Source organism: Podarcis vaucheri, assembly GCF_965113315.1.
Source record: "Podarcis vaucheri genome assembly, chromosome: 3".
In the NCBI taxonomy this organism is placed as follows: domain Eukaryota; kingdom Metazoa; phylum Chordata; class Lepidosauria; order Squamata; family Lacertidae; genus Podarcis; species Podarcis vaucheri.
In genome coordinates this window covers 54404717-54422238 of record NC_138761.1, presented here as the reverse complement: position 1 = coordinate 54422238, position 17522 = coordinate 54404717, and the positions used below count along the sequence as shown (strand labels likewise).

Here is a 17522-nt window from a genome sequence, read left to right as displayed (position 1 = left end):
TATGAAAGAAATACTTCCCACTGTTTACTTCTGCTCCTGCTGAGATGACTGAGCAGAATGAAGACTTTTTTGCTAATAGAGATGGACTGGTTTCAAAACTTCACCAATAATAAAAATAAAAATCATTCTTTTTTCAAAAAGACAGGAGAAACGTTCCTTTCTGTTGCACAATCCAATGTGAACATAAGGTTCACAAGTCCTCTAACGTGAGGGATGGGGAACCTGTAGCCCTCCAAATGTTGTTGGAGTTCATCAGCCCTAATTGTCATGGCCAATGGTCAGAGAAGATGGGAAAGTAATGCTGTAACTCTCCTCTCCAATAGTTTGACTTCACCCCCAAAGGCACTCTTCAATAGTCTCCCTATACAGAAGTATGTCAAGCATTTATAAACTAGGAAAGAGAGGTATGATTTATATTACTGAACCTACATGTTTCATTCTACATGCTTAAGCCCCTTTTATACCATGATCACCCATCACACAGATATTAGGTGGACAAGGAGACAGTGCAAGCAGCCCACCTGTCTCCATTCATTTATTTTATTTATTTGGTGGGGGGGGGACCAAACCAACAACAACAACAACCAACCTATATCAACAACACAAAAATATAATGGTGGTGAACAGCATAAAAACAAATGTAAAATCTCAACCATAAAACAAACACAAATGCATCACAGTAGATCGGATCAATACATCAATAAGGATGGATTACCCTTCAGGGAAAGCCTGGATGAATGAGCAAATTCTAATCAGGTACCTAAAGGCCAATACAGTAGGTGCCAGCCTGACATTCATTAAAAGTGTATTCCAAAGGATAACAAAGCATCACACTAAAGGCTCCATACAGCACTACAACACAGTACAGTGGTGCCTCGCAAGACGAAATTAATTCGTTCCGCGAGTTTTTTCGTCTAGCGAATTTTTCGTCTTGCGAAGCACGGTGTCGGAAAAGTTTTGGAAAAGCTTCAAAAATCACCAAAACCCTCAAAAAAGGCTACCACACCGCGTTCTATGAGTTGCTCCTTGAAGTCAAGTCGCAACTGTATTAACGGTGTTAAGAAAAAGGAAACAAACTTGCAAAAAACGCAAGACGTTTTCGTCTTGCGAAGCAAGCCCATAGGGAAATTCGTTTTGCGAAGCAGCTCAAAAACCGCAAAACCCTTTCGTCTAGCGAGTTTTTCGTCTTGCGAGGCATTTGTCTTGCGGGGCACCACTGTATCAGTACAGTGGTACCTCAGGTTAAGTACTTAATTCGTTCCGGAGGTCCGTTCTTAACCTGAAACTGTTCTTAACCTGAAGTACCACTTTAGCTAATGGGGCCTCCCGCTGCCGCCGTGCCACCAGAGCACAATTTCTGTTCTCATCCTGAAGCAAAGTTCTTAACCCGAGGTAATATTTCTGGGTTAGCGGAGTCTGTAACCTGAAGCGTATGTAACCTAAGGAGTATGTAACCCAAGGTACCACTGTACACAGAAAAGGGAACATTTTGGAATTGTTATACTGTGCTATCTTTCTAGAAAAAGAGGTGCTGGAACTCACCATGAACACCTCCCTCGTTGTCTTATAATGGCAATGGCCCCACCCGAGAGGGGCCAAAACTGAGTTCCGGGGAGTTCCGGCTGAAAAAAACCCCTAACCATTTCCTAGTTTTAAAAATCAAACCCCAACTAGAAAGTAGCAGGCCAATTGCCTGGTCTTCATGGATGTGACCAAAAAAAATATCTGACATGCCCAGTCTTCAGATTTTAAATGTCTAGAAACTCCAGCGTCTCAAAAGTTTAAAGTCAATGTTTTGTTGCTGATTCCAACTTGCAAGTCAGTTAGGTTGATGAAGATACTAATTGATTTTAGAACAAATACCTCTGAATTTTACAGAAGTGATAAGAACAAGATTTTGTTTTCCTTATTCTTTATCCAAGTTAATGTGTGAAAAGAAGCCAAAAGGAAAGCTAGACAATAATTGGTGCTAGACAATAATTAATCTGAAACCAATAGATCACAGACTGATAATGAGAAAAAGAAGGAACATGAAAAATTTAAATAGAATATTTTATGCAAAATGCCATTGAATTATTGAATTATTACAGCAATATCAGCTGAGTTCATTAGTTCAAGAATAAGTGGGTCAAATGTATAACCAATTATACATTCTGAGATGAGGGTAATTTGTCTGGCTGAAGTTTATCAGAACAAGACTTCAGTGGCCCTCTCCTTGCTTCTTCTTTTTCTAAAAGCGGATTTTCTTACAGCTAATAACAATGTGCTAACAATTTCATGGAAGACTACTCATTTCTTTATCCTGCATGGTCTGTTTATACCGTTTAAGAGAAAAGAACGACGGCACAGATGCTTAGGAAATTAACAGCAACAGCCAAATAGAAGCATATTATATCCATTGAGTTGGCATATTCATTTCTATAAAACAGCAAGCCAGTATGGTCCAAAATGGACACGAGGAACTCTTGCTCAAATCCCTGCTGAACTATGATGTGCATTGGGTGGTCTTGGGCATATCACTGTGTTTCACAGAGTGGTCGTTTAGGTGTAATACGCTTCCTAATTACGGGCTAACGTAAAAGAATTTTTAATTTTTATTTTTACATTTCTATATCGCCCTTCACCTGAGGATCACACAACAGTTTACAATATAAAACCCCCAAAATAAATAACATAGTAACAAACAAAAACAATACCCCCCCAATAAATAGTTTTAAAAGGCCATAGATTGCTTAATTAGGCAAAGGCATGGGGAATGAGGAATGCTTTTGCCTGGCTCCTAAGATATGTGACAAAGCTACCAGGCAATACAAATAAGTATAACAAATAAGCAAAAGCTGAGCTAGATAGTACTGTGTGTTATGTTTATATTATTTGTTTATAAAAATATTTGTATACCACTGTGTCATAGAAAGTATATATCCGAAAGGTTCACAGCAATAAAAACATAAAATCATTTCTGGAATGGTCTCCTTAGGGAGGCTTACCTGGTGCCTTCATTAAACATTTTTAGGCACTTGGCAAAAACATTCCTCTTCAACCAAGCCTTTAGCTGATGAGCATTCTATGTTCCTTTAACTTTGTTTATAGGAGGAAGGGGTTATTGGTTTGTTTTGCCTTTCTTCTTGTTTTTATTATGTACAGGGTCGGGTTAGGGATACATACGCTTCAGGTTACAGACTCCACTAACCCAGAAATAGTACCTCGGGTTAAGAACTTTACTTAAGGATGAGAACAGAAATCGTGCTCCGGTGATGCGGCGGCAGCGGGAGGCCCCATTAGCTAAAGTGGTGCTTCAGGTTAAGAACAGTTTCAGGTTAAGAACGGACCTCCAGAACGAATTAAGTACTTAACCCGAGGTACCACTGTATTTCTTTTTATATTGTCTTTTTATGCTATGAACCACCCTGAAATCTTCAGATGAAGAGTGGCATACATTAAAAAACAAAACAAAATTAAAAACAGACATAAATAAACCATTGTTAACCTGTACTCTGTGCCTGATTCTATAAATACAGTAGATGCATCAGGATCATGCAAATATTTCACTCACTGTCTACAAGCATCATCCTTCCTTTCCTAAATATGAGAGATTGTAATTTTTAAGACTAAAAAGCAGCTACTAGCCATTTCCTAGGGTGCAGGTTCAAACACTATTCACACAGAACACCTACAGGGGAAATGTTGCAGCTTATTAGACAGGCTGAAATAACACAAATGCAAATGAGGTCTTCTTACCCTTACCTCAGGAAACAGCTTACCTGAAACCAAACCAAGCTATGGGTATTATCCCTTTGAAAGAAGCTGCACAGTTTTGCTTAAATCAAGAAGCTATCTCAGCAGTATAGAGTTGCTTTATTTGTTTGCTATGAATTTGTCCCAGCTCTAGTTTTTCTGCCATCTTGTTAATTTTAGTTGCTAAGAGCTGCACAGTCTGAGACTAGCCCTTTTTTATTTATCTTTGCAATAACTGGAATTTCTGTGTTGTTTTTTAATTTAAATCTGGCCTTCCCTTCACCACCCTCTTTCTCTTTGTTCTGGAGTGGCAGCCATTTTATCTTCATTCTATAGTATATGCAGTTCTTTTTTGGAGGGGGTACGCAGGGGTATGCATACCCCTAAACATTTTGTGAATCTTTGTACTTTTGTCCATTTACTGTATTTATTTTTCCTGATTTGAACTGTTAAATGGTGGTTTTCTTGAGTCAAAATGAGAGAACCCCTAAATATTTTTTAAGGGAAAAAATGCTGAATATATGGATCCTAAATTGCTCCTCTGGGTGTTTCTACTCCCCCCCCCCCAAAAAAAAAAACCACAACAACAATGCATCTACAGCCACCACCATCCATTTCCCACACATTTTCAAGGGGGCCCAAACCTGAACTGCAGATTAGGGAGAGTGGCTGTAGAAAAAAAGACTACTATCTAGGGCAGCCTACACACAGGCTTCCCTGGCTCAGATGTCCACACCTAATGCATGGATGCCAGTGGTGGGATTAGAAAGACCTGAAACTACAGCAGCAGCATGGCATGACCCCTTGGCCTCTTTCGTCATGTACTGTAATGCTCTTTCAAGTGAAGAGGCTTAGATGGCCAGTGATCCACTTCAGAGTTTTATTAGTAGTGGACAGCTGCTATCTATACTGCCTTTCCTAGGCAAGGCTTTCAATTCACTTCTGTAATCTACATCTCAGAGCTACAAATAAAAATCTTCATCACCTGTGAATCAAGATTGTTGACTGACAGATGACTCTCTAGTCATTGGTTTTGTGGAAATGTGTCATAATACAAAAGAAAATTCAACCTCAGTTGGAAAATGTGCATTAGCACACAATGCTGATATAAACAATGTCATATAACTTAAATATCTTTTTGAAAAAACACTTCATAACAAAAATGACGAAATTGGACTACCCCAGGTATCTTTGGCATCTGCTATCTCAGAGTTTTATTAGACTTAATTTTATTATTCTAAATATCTAAAATAAATGATATCTGTAACATACATCACCAAGATACATGTAGTGTTCGAAACTCCTATTGTTCTTGGTGCATTTTGCAACAGAGAATTTCATTCGCACAGGCAGTTTCTGAGCCCTGGATGCAGTACTGCGCCTAAGATTTCACGTTAAAACTGTGGAATGGAAGGAAGTGGGGAGGCACTTCCAACTACTCTCTGAAGACTGGAGAACAGACCCTCTTAAGAATATTAGGAGGGTGGGCAGGGGAAGGATAAGACCATGTGAAAAATGAACATAGTATTTTAGCTGCAGTTCATTCATTATCAGCTTCAAATCCTAGTTATACAGAAAGCATGCCTAGACATTCTGTTGCTGCACCCATAACCTAGACTTAAAGGTGCCATGTAGTGCCCAGGTTTCGTATCTCAGTTTCTAACACTGGTTACATCAGTTCCAAATTATCAAAATGCTTCTCAGCAGTTTTAGAGCCACAAAGGAATAGATAAGAGTCATATCAGTCAGAAATAGTATCATTAGTCATTATTCTATTTGTAAAAGTAATGAAAATAGAATTATGCATTTCTTAACATGTAGATATAAAATTTAGCTGACATACTAGTTACTCATTAATTCAAAAGCTAGTTATAGCTTCTATAATTCTGCTGAGTGAATTCTTCCTGTTACTCACAGGAAGTCCACTTATGTTAATGCTACGTTGCAAAAGTGATGGATGTGAGCAGAAGGTCTAGGCTAATTTCAAGAGCAAAAAATAATTAAAAATGCATAATATAGCTGGTCTGATTCTCTTGGTTTGTAATTATCAATGTACCTAGGTATTTTCAAAGCAGTCTTTTGACACTTAAAAGAGCAGCTGAATAAGGAACTGTAGCATATGCTTCTGATACTTTTTGCACTGAAGTTAAGCCTGAAAGTTAAGCGATTCTTAGGGCTCTATCCAAAGAATTAGACCAAAAGAATAAAAAGTTCCCTGTGCTCAAGGAAGATTTGGACATGTGTTTCTCCAAGAGCAGCTCCAGTCAAGCATCTTTTGAAATAAAGAGGCTGTTTGTGATTTGGACATGGAGGTCTGCTGTTCAAAAGAAGTAATAGTTTTTTAAAAATCTACTGGCGTTTTCTAAGCCCCAGGGCTGGCCCTTGTATTGGGCAGAGCAGGACAGCCACCTCAGGCGGCCAGAGCTGTGAATGCCATGCAACCTACCCTGTTCAATATAAACTAGTCTTATATTTGCTGCACTGGAGAACACTGACCCATCACCAGTGTTGGAAAGAGATTCAGCTGCATATGGAAAAAGGGACTGCCATCCTGCCCTTTATTTCTAGCAGTTTGGTTAGTGCTGCCAAGCCCTTCATGGCCATTGTATTTTCCCAGTATGATGAGTAACATATACATTAAAGTACGTTTGCGCAACTGGTGCACAGAAAATTGGGTATTATTATATGCAGGGAAGGGGTAATCACACCAATTTGGATGTCAGGGAAGAGTTAGAAGTTTCCAGTTTCTCAGAGGGAGAAAGCATTCCACAAAGGGGGGGGGAGAGCAGTGAATCTAACAGAAGAGAGCAACAGGAACAAAAGGGAGGGACAGGATGTTCATAGGAAAGGCAAGGGTTAAGTTCTAGCTCAGATTCAGAGGAGGGGAGATACAAGCCAGCTCTAGTGAGGAGGTTAGAAAAAAGAGCAGGAAAGCGAAGGGAAGGGCGCCTTCGCCATTTTGAGGGTGGCTGGTCACGGAGAAGCAGAGCTCAGAAGGTATCTGAAAGAAGTGACTCTGAGGAATAATAGTTAAGAACCGTTTATAAGATTGTTTTGTTAATACGCAATAAGAAGTTATAAAAGAACAAGAAGCGTTTGTGTGGTGATCTGAAGAGGACAATGACCAGTCCTGACATTGGACTTCATCTTTTTTGTGCCAATGCCAGCCCTTTTCAGGGGATGGAGCTGTGAAAAAGATCTACTTACAGGGAACATTAACAGAAAGTATGAACTTCCCAAATAAACTTTCCAAATTGTTTAATCATGTTAATTTCAACTCACAGCAGACGCTCACACTGCCTCCTACTGTTTAAACCCAACAGTTTTCTCATCAGAAAGAGTCCAATTGAATTACAACATATGGAGTCAGTCAGACCTTATTTATATCACTTCTCACATTAAAATCAAGATTAAGGTGAATTAGTTCAGGCAATTCCTAGCACATAATTCACCCCCCACCCACCCAAATACTCAATTACATGGAAGGACAGAAGTCTAAACCTTCCGCTCCATAAATTGTGGTAATTTACAGTTCCTCTTAGGAGTGTATAAAGAATACAGTAAAAAATAGCACAACTATCTGTATCACTAATTATATCTGGTACAAGTTATAAGCAGTGAGATTTACTTCACATTCTGCTCCTGATATGTTCCTTTAAACAGTAATATGTCAGAGAAAATAAGATAATTATTTTAAATTTTACACTGGAAAATTTATTTGTTTGTTTAATAAACCTGTGTATCACCCTCTATCCATGGATCTCAGGGCAGTTCACAACATAAAAATACAAGATAAAAACATAATTTTAAAAAGAACAAAAAAACCACAAACCAATAAACACCCAGCCCCAGCCCATTCCCCTCCCACAAACACCTTTAAAAGGACATAGAATGTTAATCAGCCAAAGGCCTGGTTGAGGAGAAATGTCTTTGCCTCGCACCTAAAGCTGTATAATGAAGGTGCCTGGTGAGCCTCTCTGGGGAGCGAATTCCACAAAAGGAGAGCCACTGCAGAAAAGGTCTGTTCATGTGTCACCACCCTCCAGATCTCTCATGGATGAGCCACACAAAGAAGGGCCTCAGATTAGGATCATAGGGTTCATATGGACAGACACAATCCTTGAAGGTTGAGAATCTCAGAATTTTCTCACCAACTATTCTGATTCCTCAAAACTTACTTGTTTGTTTGTTTGGTTGGTTGGTTTATAAAGTCTCTATAAAGAGCACATGAAAATGGACAACCAGTTCTCTCTTGCCCCCAAAAGAGGTAGTGGCAACTGGGTGGTAATTATTGTAAACCTCTGGGTCCAAAGAGGACTTTTTAAAGGAAAGGCTAAACCTTAAATGCAGCTTCCATACATACACATTCACCACTCTCTGGACCCACCCTATCAACCCACCCACTACCCGCTAGTTCAAGCCACAATGGACAAGAGTCAAACTCTTAGAAGCAAGATGGCTTCTGAATACCAGCAGCTTTCAAAATTGGACAGGATGGTGCACTGGACATCTCATTTGGACCTGTACTATCAGTGGTGTTCACATCCCTGTGGAGACCATTAGAGAATAGTGATTTTACCCTGAAAGTACTGAGCAAAATTGTCACAGCACATCTCAGAATCTCCCTTATGCACCCCTCTTCTTCACACCTGTGCCAAAAACCTTTCCAGCCCACTCCTTCCCTTGCTTTCTATACTCAACTTTCAAGTGGAGAAAGTCTTCAGTTCTCCTGCTGAAGCCAAGAGAAGGAAAGCATCTTTGAGCAAATATGGCCACACTGGCAACACAACAAGCAATAGATGTAACTAGAAAATAATGGGAGTTGCATATATTAATTAAATGGCCAGACACATTTCTGACTAGAGAATACTGTGTGATATCTTCCCCTGTGTTGTTCTCCCATTGCTCTTGTGTGTGAGAGAGGGAGGTCAGGCAGGAGAACAGGCTACCTAAACTTATTCACATCCTGATATGGGGTGATATGTCCACAGAAAATTTTCTGTTTCATTAGCAGGAATGAACAGATGCCAACAGCAAATACTGTACAATATTAGGCAAGGCTGACAGTGTCAATGTTTGTTTACTAAATGTCGGAGGATGTTTACCAAATGTAAGAATGTTGGAGGAATCTGTTGACAACAGGCTATCAAGCAGATTTCCTTCCACTCGCCCATTCAACGAACCTGATTCCTGCTATGCTATGGATTCTTTTTGCCCGAACATGTGAATGCGAAAGTGTACACGTTGCCCTCAACATGCTCTTGCCCATTCTCTCTTTCACACATCTGTGGACTTAAGTCTCTATAAACTGAAAGTGAAATGTTCACGACAAAAGTTGGCAAGAAGAGAAGCTGAAATATCACAGGATGTTCTCCCTTCCGCAAGAGGCAGGGCTAGTTTTTGCTGTGAACAATTGCTAATGTGTGTGCTCAGCGCATTGTCAACAAAGCAGCAAGCTCATGACTGAAGAGAAAACTGTGAATAAATGTGAGGAACTAGACACAGGCATGAGAAGCCTCTCTTGTTACTATGAAAAAACAGATAAACCTTCTATTTTACATTCATTGTTTCAAGCTGCAGGAAGCTATGTTTCCCTATTTGAAGAAAACTGAAGTCACAGTTTGCATTTCACCCAGAAACAGCCTGACACAATTAAACAACAATTATAACACTTTGATGCCAGAATTAGACAGCAACGCAGACAGGTGTAAGAAACATATGAACAGCTAACAAAACCTTACAATCCTAACATTTGTCAACAAAAAGCTTCCCATATAAATAGTTTATTGCATTTTAATAAACAACATCATATATAAGGTAGGGATGCAACAGCAAGGAAGGCCCTCTTTTCCCAGTAAGACATCAGAAAGGGAAAGGAGACGCTTGACACAGAAGCAACTGTATGCTTCGGCAGCAGAAGATGCTCTGAGGAATGACAAGAGCAATTTGCATTTCTATAGTTTCTTTTGTGTGCCCAAACTCCCTAAAGCATTTTGCAAAGCGATAAGTATCATACCAGGCAAGGAGAAGTGATAGGATGTCAATACAGTAGCAGCTCTCTGTGCAACCAGACACAGCAGCTACTCAATGCATAGCAATGCTCCCACACAGCTGTAAACATGAGGGCCAATTAATCTGTGCTGGTTAGAAAACAGGAAGTGTTTGCCTTTGGGTAAACTTTCCCCTTTTAGATAGTTACCTGGGTGACCACAGGAAGGTGCCTGGTTCTCTGATGCTGATGCTGTACAGTAGGAATACATGACTCGCCCACCCTCAGAACTTCACCTTTTCATGCAGGGCATATATAAGAAATGGAATAGGGGAGAAATCATGAAGGAAGGGTATACACGAGCAGCCTGCAGTTGTAGGGAGCAGGTCCAGTGGGTCAAAGCTCATAATGATCTCAGGCTTACACTAAAGTTTTAATGTAAATAATAATACAGGTTTATTCTGCTATGGTCAAAGCAACAGAAAGAACAAGCAAGAAGTAGGTCCTCTGCATGGAGAAGATTGAGAAATGCTATTGGGTGACAGAGAGAAGGTGAAACTGCTCAACACCTACTTTCCCTCTGTTCACCCAAAAGGAAAATAGGGCCCAACCTGGTGATAACAGAATAAACAATGCAAGGAGGGAGATGCAGCCCAAATAGGAAAACAGGTGGTAAGCAAATACCTAGCTGCAGGGTTCTGTCCTGCGCCTTTTGTTAGGTGTGCGTTAGTTGAGATCCCTGCATTGCAGGGAGTTGGAATTGATGACTCTGGGGTCCCTTCCAACTCAGGAATTCTATGATTTGATGATTCTATGAAGTGTTCCCTGTAACACCTTAATCATATTACCCAACTGCAAACCCGAATGGAACCAAACCTAATGTTTTAATGGGATTTTTCTCACATTTATCTCTTGCTGCCTTTGTCTCTTGTTTCCCCCTCCCTTTATTGCATCCCCCCCCTTACCATATTTAGACTGTGAATTTCCGGGGGTGCAGAGACTGGGTTTTTTGGCTTATGAAACTGTAAAGCACCACGTACTGATGGTGTGACGACAGCAGCAGCAGAAACACAATAATGCTGCTAGTAACAGAGCAATTTATCCTCTCTGGCAAATTCGAGGTTTCCGAAATGCAACCTCGTTACATGCAATCTTTTGTTCAGATCAAAAGGAAACTCCCAATTGAACAAAGTATCAGACACGCTGGTAACAATGAAGGCACCGGGGAAGATCATAGCTCCAAGGAGCCTTACAAAAATGTATATTCATTCTACACCTGTCCTGTCAAGCTGTTTTCCCTCTCAGTGTAATAATACTTAGTTCTGATACAGCACTTTGTGCACATTGTGTTAGCCATCCTTACAATAGCCCTGAGAGCCCAGCCCAGTATCATTATCCCCATTCTGCAAGAAGGGGGGGGGGCAGACATTGGCTGAAAGAATAGGGGCTTCCCTAAGGCTACCTTCTTCTCCATTTTACATTTTAACACAACCGTTAGCTAAACCATGAGGATGTGATGAACTCAGCAACTTCTACATCTCCCATCCCCTATCAGCTAATTTTTCTCCCCTTCCTCCCCCCACAAGTAAATCATCACTTTGGTGTGGTGCCTTTGGGAGAACCTTACTGGCTCCTGCGATCAGGCCTTCAAAAGGACTCTATTTCATCAGCACGTGCACTTACACACTCTCTCACACAGCAGCAACAGCAGCCTTACAACTATCCTCCAGGGGTCACAATTGGGTTACAAATTTCATATAACGTGATGACTGAGCAGCCTGATTTAGAACAATTTATTCACATCCTTCCTCATTAAGATTCAAATGGAATAAGTAATGTAGAAATTGAACAGATACAGAAAATGTGCATAGCTTGCTCCTGTAGTCAGTAAACATTTATTCACTAAGCAAAGATCTCTTCTCCTCCCCCTCTCATATTCCTTCTTCCTCCCCTCCCCATCCTTTTGCCTTGCTGTTTTAATGCATAATTAAGAAGGTCAGAATTAATGAAGCAGTGTGGAGTAAAGTTCAAGGAATCCCCAGGCACTATTTATTCTATTAGATCTCAGGAGTGAATGTCAGATTGGCAATGTTAGAGGCAGAAGCAGTTAGGCTGGCAGCATCCCAGAAAGGAAACTACCAAGGGAGACTTACCTGCAGTGTCAAGTCATTCCTGAGCTCCTTCCCTGCAAAAATCACACGCAACTGGTCAGCTGGAACTTCCTGTCGCTTAGCAACCACCTCCTTGAGCTGGAAGATGCTGGTGTCTGAATCAACCTCCACTGGGAAACCATGGCTGGAGTTGAACCTGACAAATACTGACCAAGAACAAGACATATTTTAAATGTGTGTGTGTGTGTGTGTATATATATATATGCCTGAATATTTAACTAATTAAACATGCATTATGTTTCAGATGTCACCCTAAATTACATTTACTATATGGAATGAAATGCAGACATTATTAGCAATATGTACAATAATATCAGTTTAGCCTTGCCCTTGGGACAGATCAAAATATATGCTCAGCAAATATATTTTCTCTCTCTCTCTCCAAACAAATGCAAGAAATACATGTGTGCTGTGTGCAAGCTGCTTTTGAAGTAAAGCTTTTAAAATACAGTAATACTGATTCATACACACTGGCCTCCCAGAGATATAATTGTCTAGAAAATAACAATGGAGAGAAAATTGTATATTTTATGCAGAGTCTTAAGTCTTTTTCTGGAGCAGTGTGGTCTTTCTCAGAGTTCACTTAAATAATTGCAATGCATAACTTCTGTTGACATACTTGTGGAATGCCAAAAATTACTCCAAAATTCAGAGCTATGGCAACCAGTCAAATCATACACCAACATTTGGCATGTAAGATACAAACTACCACCATTCACAACTCAGGGTTGCTTTTTCATTATTTCAGAAATATAATTTACATCATTATAATTTATTGAATTTATATGTCACCCTATACCCAGAGGTCTCAGGGCAGTTCACAGAATAAAATCAAAATATACAACCACAAAATACATAATCAAAGCAAAAACAACAACCCAATGACAGCCCCCCCAAAACCCCACATATTAAAAGGGCATAGGGTGTCAATCAAATCGACCATATCAAATCAATCATATACTTTGTGACTGATAGTAATCATAAAAAAGTATGGGAGCAAACTGGAAAGCCCTGTAAACTAACTAGAAAGGCATGGAACCTCTTTTCCTAATCCCTGAGTATTTATTTACATAATAAATACTCCAGAAACATAGATGTTCACAAAGACACAGATTCATTCATTTGCACTACCATAATCGCACAACAGCTATCTCTTCTTTCTCACCTCTGGTTTCAGTTGCTATCTTTGTACGCTATAAAACATGGAACAAGATACACAGAAGGGAGATTCACATAGTCCTCAATCTTTCTTTTTTTTTTGGGGGGGGGAATCCAGGATTCACACTTTTTCCTTTGAACTGGAGACAGCAAAAGAGAAGGAAACTGATGGAGGTCATTGTCCTGTCAGGTTTTCCCCACTACCCCACCCCTGGTTTATGAAAGCCCATCCATGGCAGCAGAGATTGATTGGGTATCAATAGAAAATGATGCCAGTAATTATTTGCTGGATGTACTAAACCCTGCCTCCACCTCAGGGGCGCTGAATATATGGGGTGCAAAGGATTCCAGCCCCACCAATATTTTGGGGAAGGCTATACCCCCCCAATATTTAGGTGGCTGCCAACCCCTGCCGCTGCTGAGTGCCCTCCATGCGCCCCAGCCCCCACTTGGCAGCCAAGGAACCGGGTCGGCGTCGGGGCAAGCAAAGGTGAAGATCACTCTCTGCGTGTCCCATCACATGACATGTCACATGGCCCCTGCTCCACCTGACTCCATTTTGTGCCTGCCTGTGCCCCTGCATCATCATTTTGTGACTGGTTGGCCTCAGTAATATTCATCCATATCAAACAGGGCCTGGGTTTAGAAAGTTGGAGTACTGGCACTGTACTGTTGCTCAGAATTTCTGCTGATATAAATTAGCATACAATTTAAGCACCAGGAGGATAGACATTTCTTATGGCAGGCCATAAAGGAATCTGTTGTTAGAGGTTAGCATAAGAAGAACTCCCCCCCCCACCCTTGACTTCTGTTGTGAACCATTAAAGGAAGGTTCCTAGAGCAATCTTGAAGATTTTCCGCATCTCAAAGGCAGCTGTCCCTTGTGAGTTCTTCACAGTTCGACCTGCCACTGTCTTCCCTGTGGCAGTCATTTAAAAAAAAAAAAAGTTTACACACCACGTCTTTGTCTGTTATCCACCTCATACCCAAATAATAGGATTCCCTTAAGGAACAAACTCTTAAGAAGAGATTTAGAAGCTAAGTCCACCATCCTCCAAAATAGCCTGAGGCCAATTTTGCCATGTTACATTATGTGACATGACCTGTTTGCTGAAAACTGTATATGAAAAACAATGTGTGCTACAAAACTGAGTAGCAATTTCAAGGGGTAAAATATACATTTCAAATACTTAAAATATTGTTCTCATACACATTAATGATCAGCTCAAGTTATTTTTGAAGCACTACATTACAAATTCATAAAACTAAGCTCTACACCACTATGAAATCCTCAACACTTTTGTTTGGGTTTACTAAGTACATTAAAAGCGTTAGGGTTTTTTGTTTGCTTGCTTGCTTTTTAAAAAGAGTTGAGAGTTCAGGATTACATACAGAGGGGATGACTAAGATTCTATGTCCATTACAATAGAATGGCCCCCTCAATCCATTTTTTTGGGGGGGGCCAGGGCCCCCATTGTACAGGCCAAATGTGGAGCCAGGCGCGGAGCAACGCCAGGATGTCACTTCTGCATTGTGGCATGCTGAAATCAAAAAGCACACTGACTCCTCCATCCCATTAAGGTAGTCATGACATGGATACATATGTGAACCAGGCCTCTGTGCTGCTGGGAAAGAGGAAAGAAGGAAGGGACTCATACTGTCCAGCATGCATAACAAACCAGAGCGGTGAGCGGTGGCAAAACTGCATGCTCGGGCACCGGGGGCTGAGAGCAGGCGGGGGCGTGGCTGGAGCACATCCCGGTGGTGGCGCGTGTGTCCCGGGGGCATGGCATGTCGTCTGCGTGGCGGGGTGTGCATCCCAGGGGCATGGCGTGCCATCCACAGGGGCGTGGCACCCGGCGCGGGGTATGTGTGCGGCATGTGTCTGGGGGCAGCCGCGATGGTACCTCTCTCCCTGATGGTACTGGGGGCGGTGCACTCTCTCCCCCCCCTTCCTCCACCAGTGAACCAGAGACTAGGATCTAGGATCTTTTCCTAATTCTGGCTGTGTACACAACCAGCGTGTTAAGGCGCGAATGGGGCACAGAGGTCCTATGTTTCAGTTTACTTTTTTGTGCATGTTCATCAAGACATGAGTTAACTGAACTCTAGCTCCCATTCACTCTAGGTAAAGGTAAAGAGACCCCTGACCATTAGGTCCAGTCGTGACCGACTCTGGGGTTGCGGCGCTCATCTTGCTTTACTGGCCGAGGGAGCCGGCATACAGCTTCCAGTTCATGTGGCCAGCATGACTAGGCCGCTTCTGGTGAACAAGAGCAGCGCACGGAAATGCCGTTTACCTTCCCGCCAGAGTGGTACCTATTTATCTACTTGCACTTTGACATGCTTTCGAACTGCTAGGTTGGCAGGAGCTGGGACCAAGCAATAGGAGCTCACCCGTTGCGGGGATTTGAACCGCCGACCTTCTGATCGGCAAGCCCTAGGCTCTGTGGTTTAACCCACAGCGCCACCCGCGTCCCGTCCCATTGACTCTAGTGAGTGGTAATTGATGGAGTGCATTTGCACTGTGTGTCGCTGTCCTTATCCTCAAATGGCACTTCCCTGCCCTCCCTGACTTCCAGAAACCTGAAGTTCATTGTGGTCAGGCGTGCAGGTATTTGTGTGCATGGCTATTTTAAAGTTAAATTTTGAGATACAAGTTTACCAATATACCAAACTTACACAAATCAGTGGGCTAAAAATAATAATATAAATACATATGTATTGTACCCAGTCCCACCAGTAGTCCGCCAAGAAGCACATCATCAACAGAAGTCAAGGATGTGGTGACACACTGAGCAACACGTCACCACACATGAAAAACAAGCCAAGAGTCACACAATGCACTTCAGCACGTCCACATTTGGACAGTGTGTAATTTTATGTTGGATTCTTTTTCCCTAACCAGATTATGGAGGTAAAGTACAGACTGACACTTGGATGAGGACAACACTGCATCAACAATGTAGAAAAATATGCACAAATCTAGTCACCTTTAAAGTGCCAGGTCTATGTGTTCAGCTTCTATCTGTTCACCTTCTTGAACAGAACAGGACTTAAGGGGTCTCTCTCCACCCAAGAGTTAAAGATGTCAGTGTATTTTCACTGATGCTAGAACATTCAATAAAAGAGGTATCCAAACATACTAGGGATTATTACTGAAAAGGACAATGAAACAAAAGCACAATAACACAAAATGCATTGCTTGGCAATGTATCAAAAGATTAAATCTCTACAAGCCTTTATTCCTTGCAAATAAAGACATTGACAAATGAATAGCATTATAATTATTTTTAAAACTGGAGGCCCCTCGACTGTCCTCGGGTCCAGTATTGGACCACTTCGACCAGATATCCCCAGCCGATGTGGACAGACTCCTCCGAGCTGGAAAGCCCACCACTTGTCCTCTCGACCCGTGCCCGTCTTGGCTGATTAGAGCGTGTCCAGACGAGGTGCGGGCCCCCCTGGGGAATATCATCAATTTGTCCCTTGGCACGGGGACATTCCCAGGGGAACTGAAGGAGGCAGTGGTGCGCCCGCTCTTAAAGAAAACATCATTAGATCCTTTAGATCTATCCAATTACCGCCCGGTTTCGAATCTTCCGTTCCTGGGTAAGGTGATTGAGAGAGCGGTTGCTGAACAGCTTGGTGGGTTTCTGGATGAAACATTGGCTCTGGATCCATTCCAGTCTGGCTTCCGCGCTGGTCATGGGACCGAGACGGCTCTGGTCGCCCTAACAGATGACCTTCGTAGACAGCTGGATCGAGGCGGGTCAGGGCTGCTGATTCTTCTAGATCTATCAGCAGCTTTCGACATGGTCGATCACGAACTTTTGGACCACCGCCTTACCGACGTGGGGATCCAGGGCACAGTCCTTCAATGGCTGCGCTCGTTTCTCTCTGGTCGGGGACAGAGGGTGGCGCTTGGGGGGGAATTGTCATCGCGCCACTCCTTGGTGTGTGGAGTACCTCAGGGCGCGATACTCTCCCCGATGCTTTTCAACATCTTTATGCGCCCCCTCGCCCAGCTTGTTCGGAGTTTTGGGCTGGGTTGTCATCAGTATGCCGATAACACCCAACTCTATCTGTTGATGGATGGCCATCCTGACTCGGCCCCAGACACACTGACCAGATGTTTGGAAGCTGTGGCTGGATGGTTACGTGGGAGCCGGTTGAAGCTAAATCCTTCGAAGACAGAGGTCCTGTGGCTGGGACGGGGCGATATGGGATTGGGGGGGCAACTCCCATCTCTTGCGGGGGCGCAATTAGTGCCAGCACCGTCCGTTAAGAGTTTGGGTGTAATCTTCGACACCTCCCTTTCCATGGAGGCGCAGATTGCAGCTATAACAAAGGCGGCATTTTTCCATCTCCGCCAAGCTAAGCAGTTGGCTCCTTACCTCTCTCGCCCTGACCTAGCCACTGTGATCCACGCGACGGTCACCTCCAGACTGGATTATTGTAACTCGCTC

At 42.2% G+C, this 17522-nt stretch overlaps 1 protein-coding gene across 3 annotated transcripts in view; it reads right to left on the bottom strand.

Annotated features, from left to right (window-relative positions):
- Positions 1 to 17522, bottom strand: part of PRKN (parkin RBR E3 ubiquitin protein ligase) — a 634267-nt gene that overhangs the window by 514139 nt on the left and 102606 nt on the right. For all 3 annotated transcript variants that reach the window (XM_082215278.1, XM_082215276.1, XM_082215277.1), the window contains exon 2: positions 11878 to 12041. In XM_082215278.1, the coding sequence (XP_082071404.1) occupies positions 11878 to 12041 (164 nt within the window). The remainder of the gene's footprint in view (positions 1 to 11877; positions 12042 to 17522) is intronic.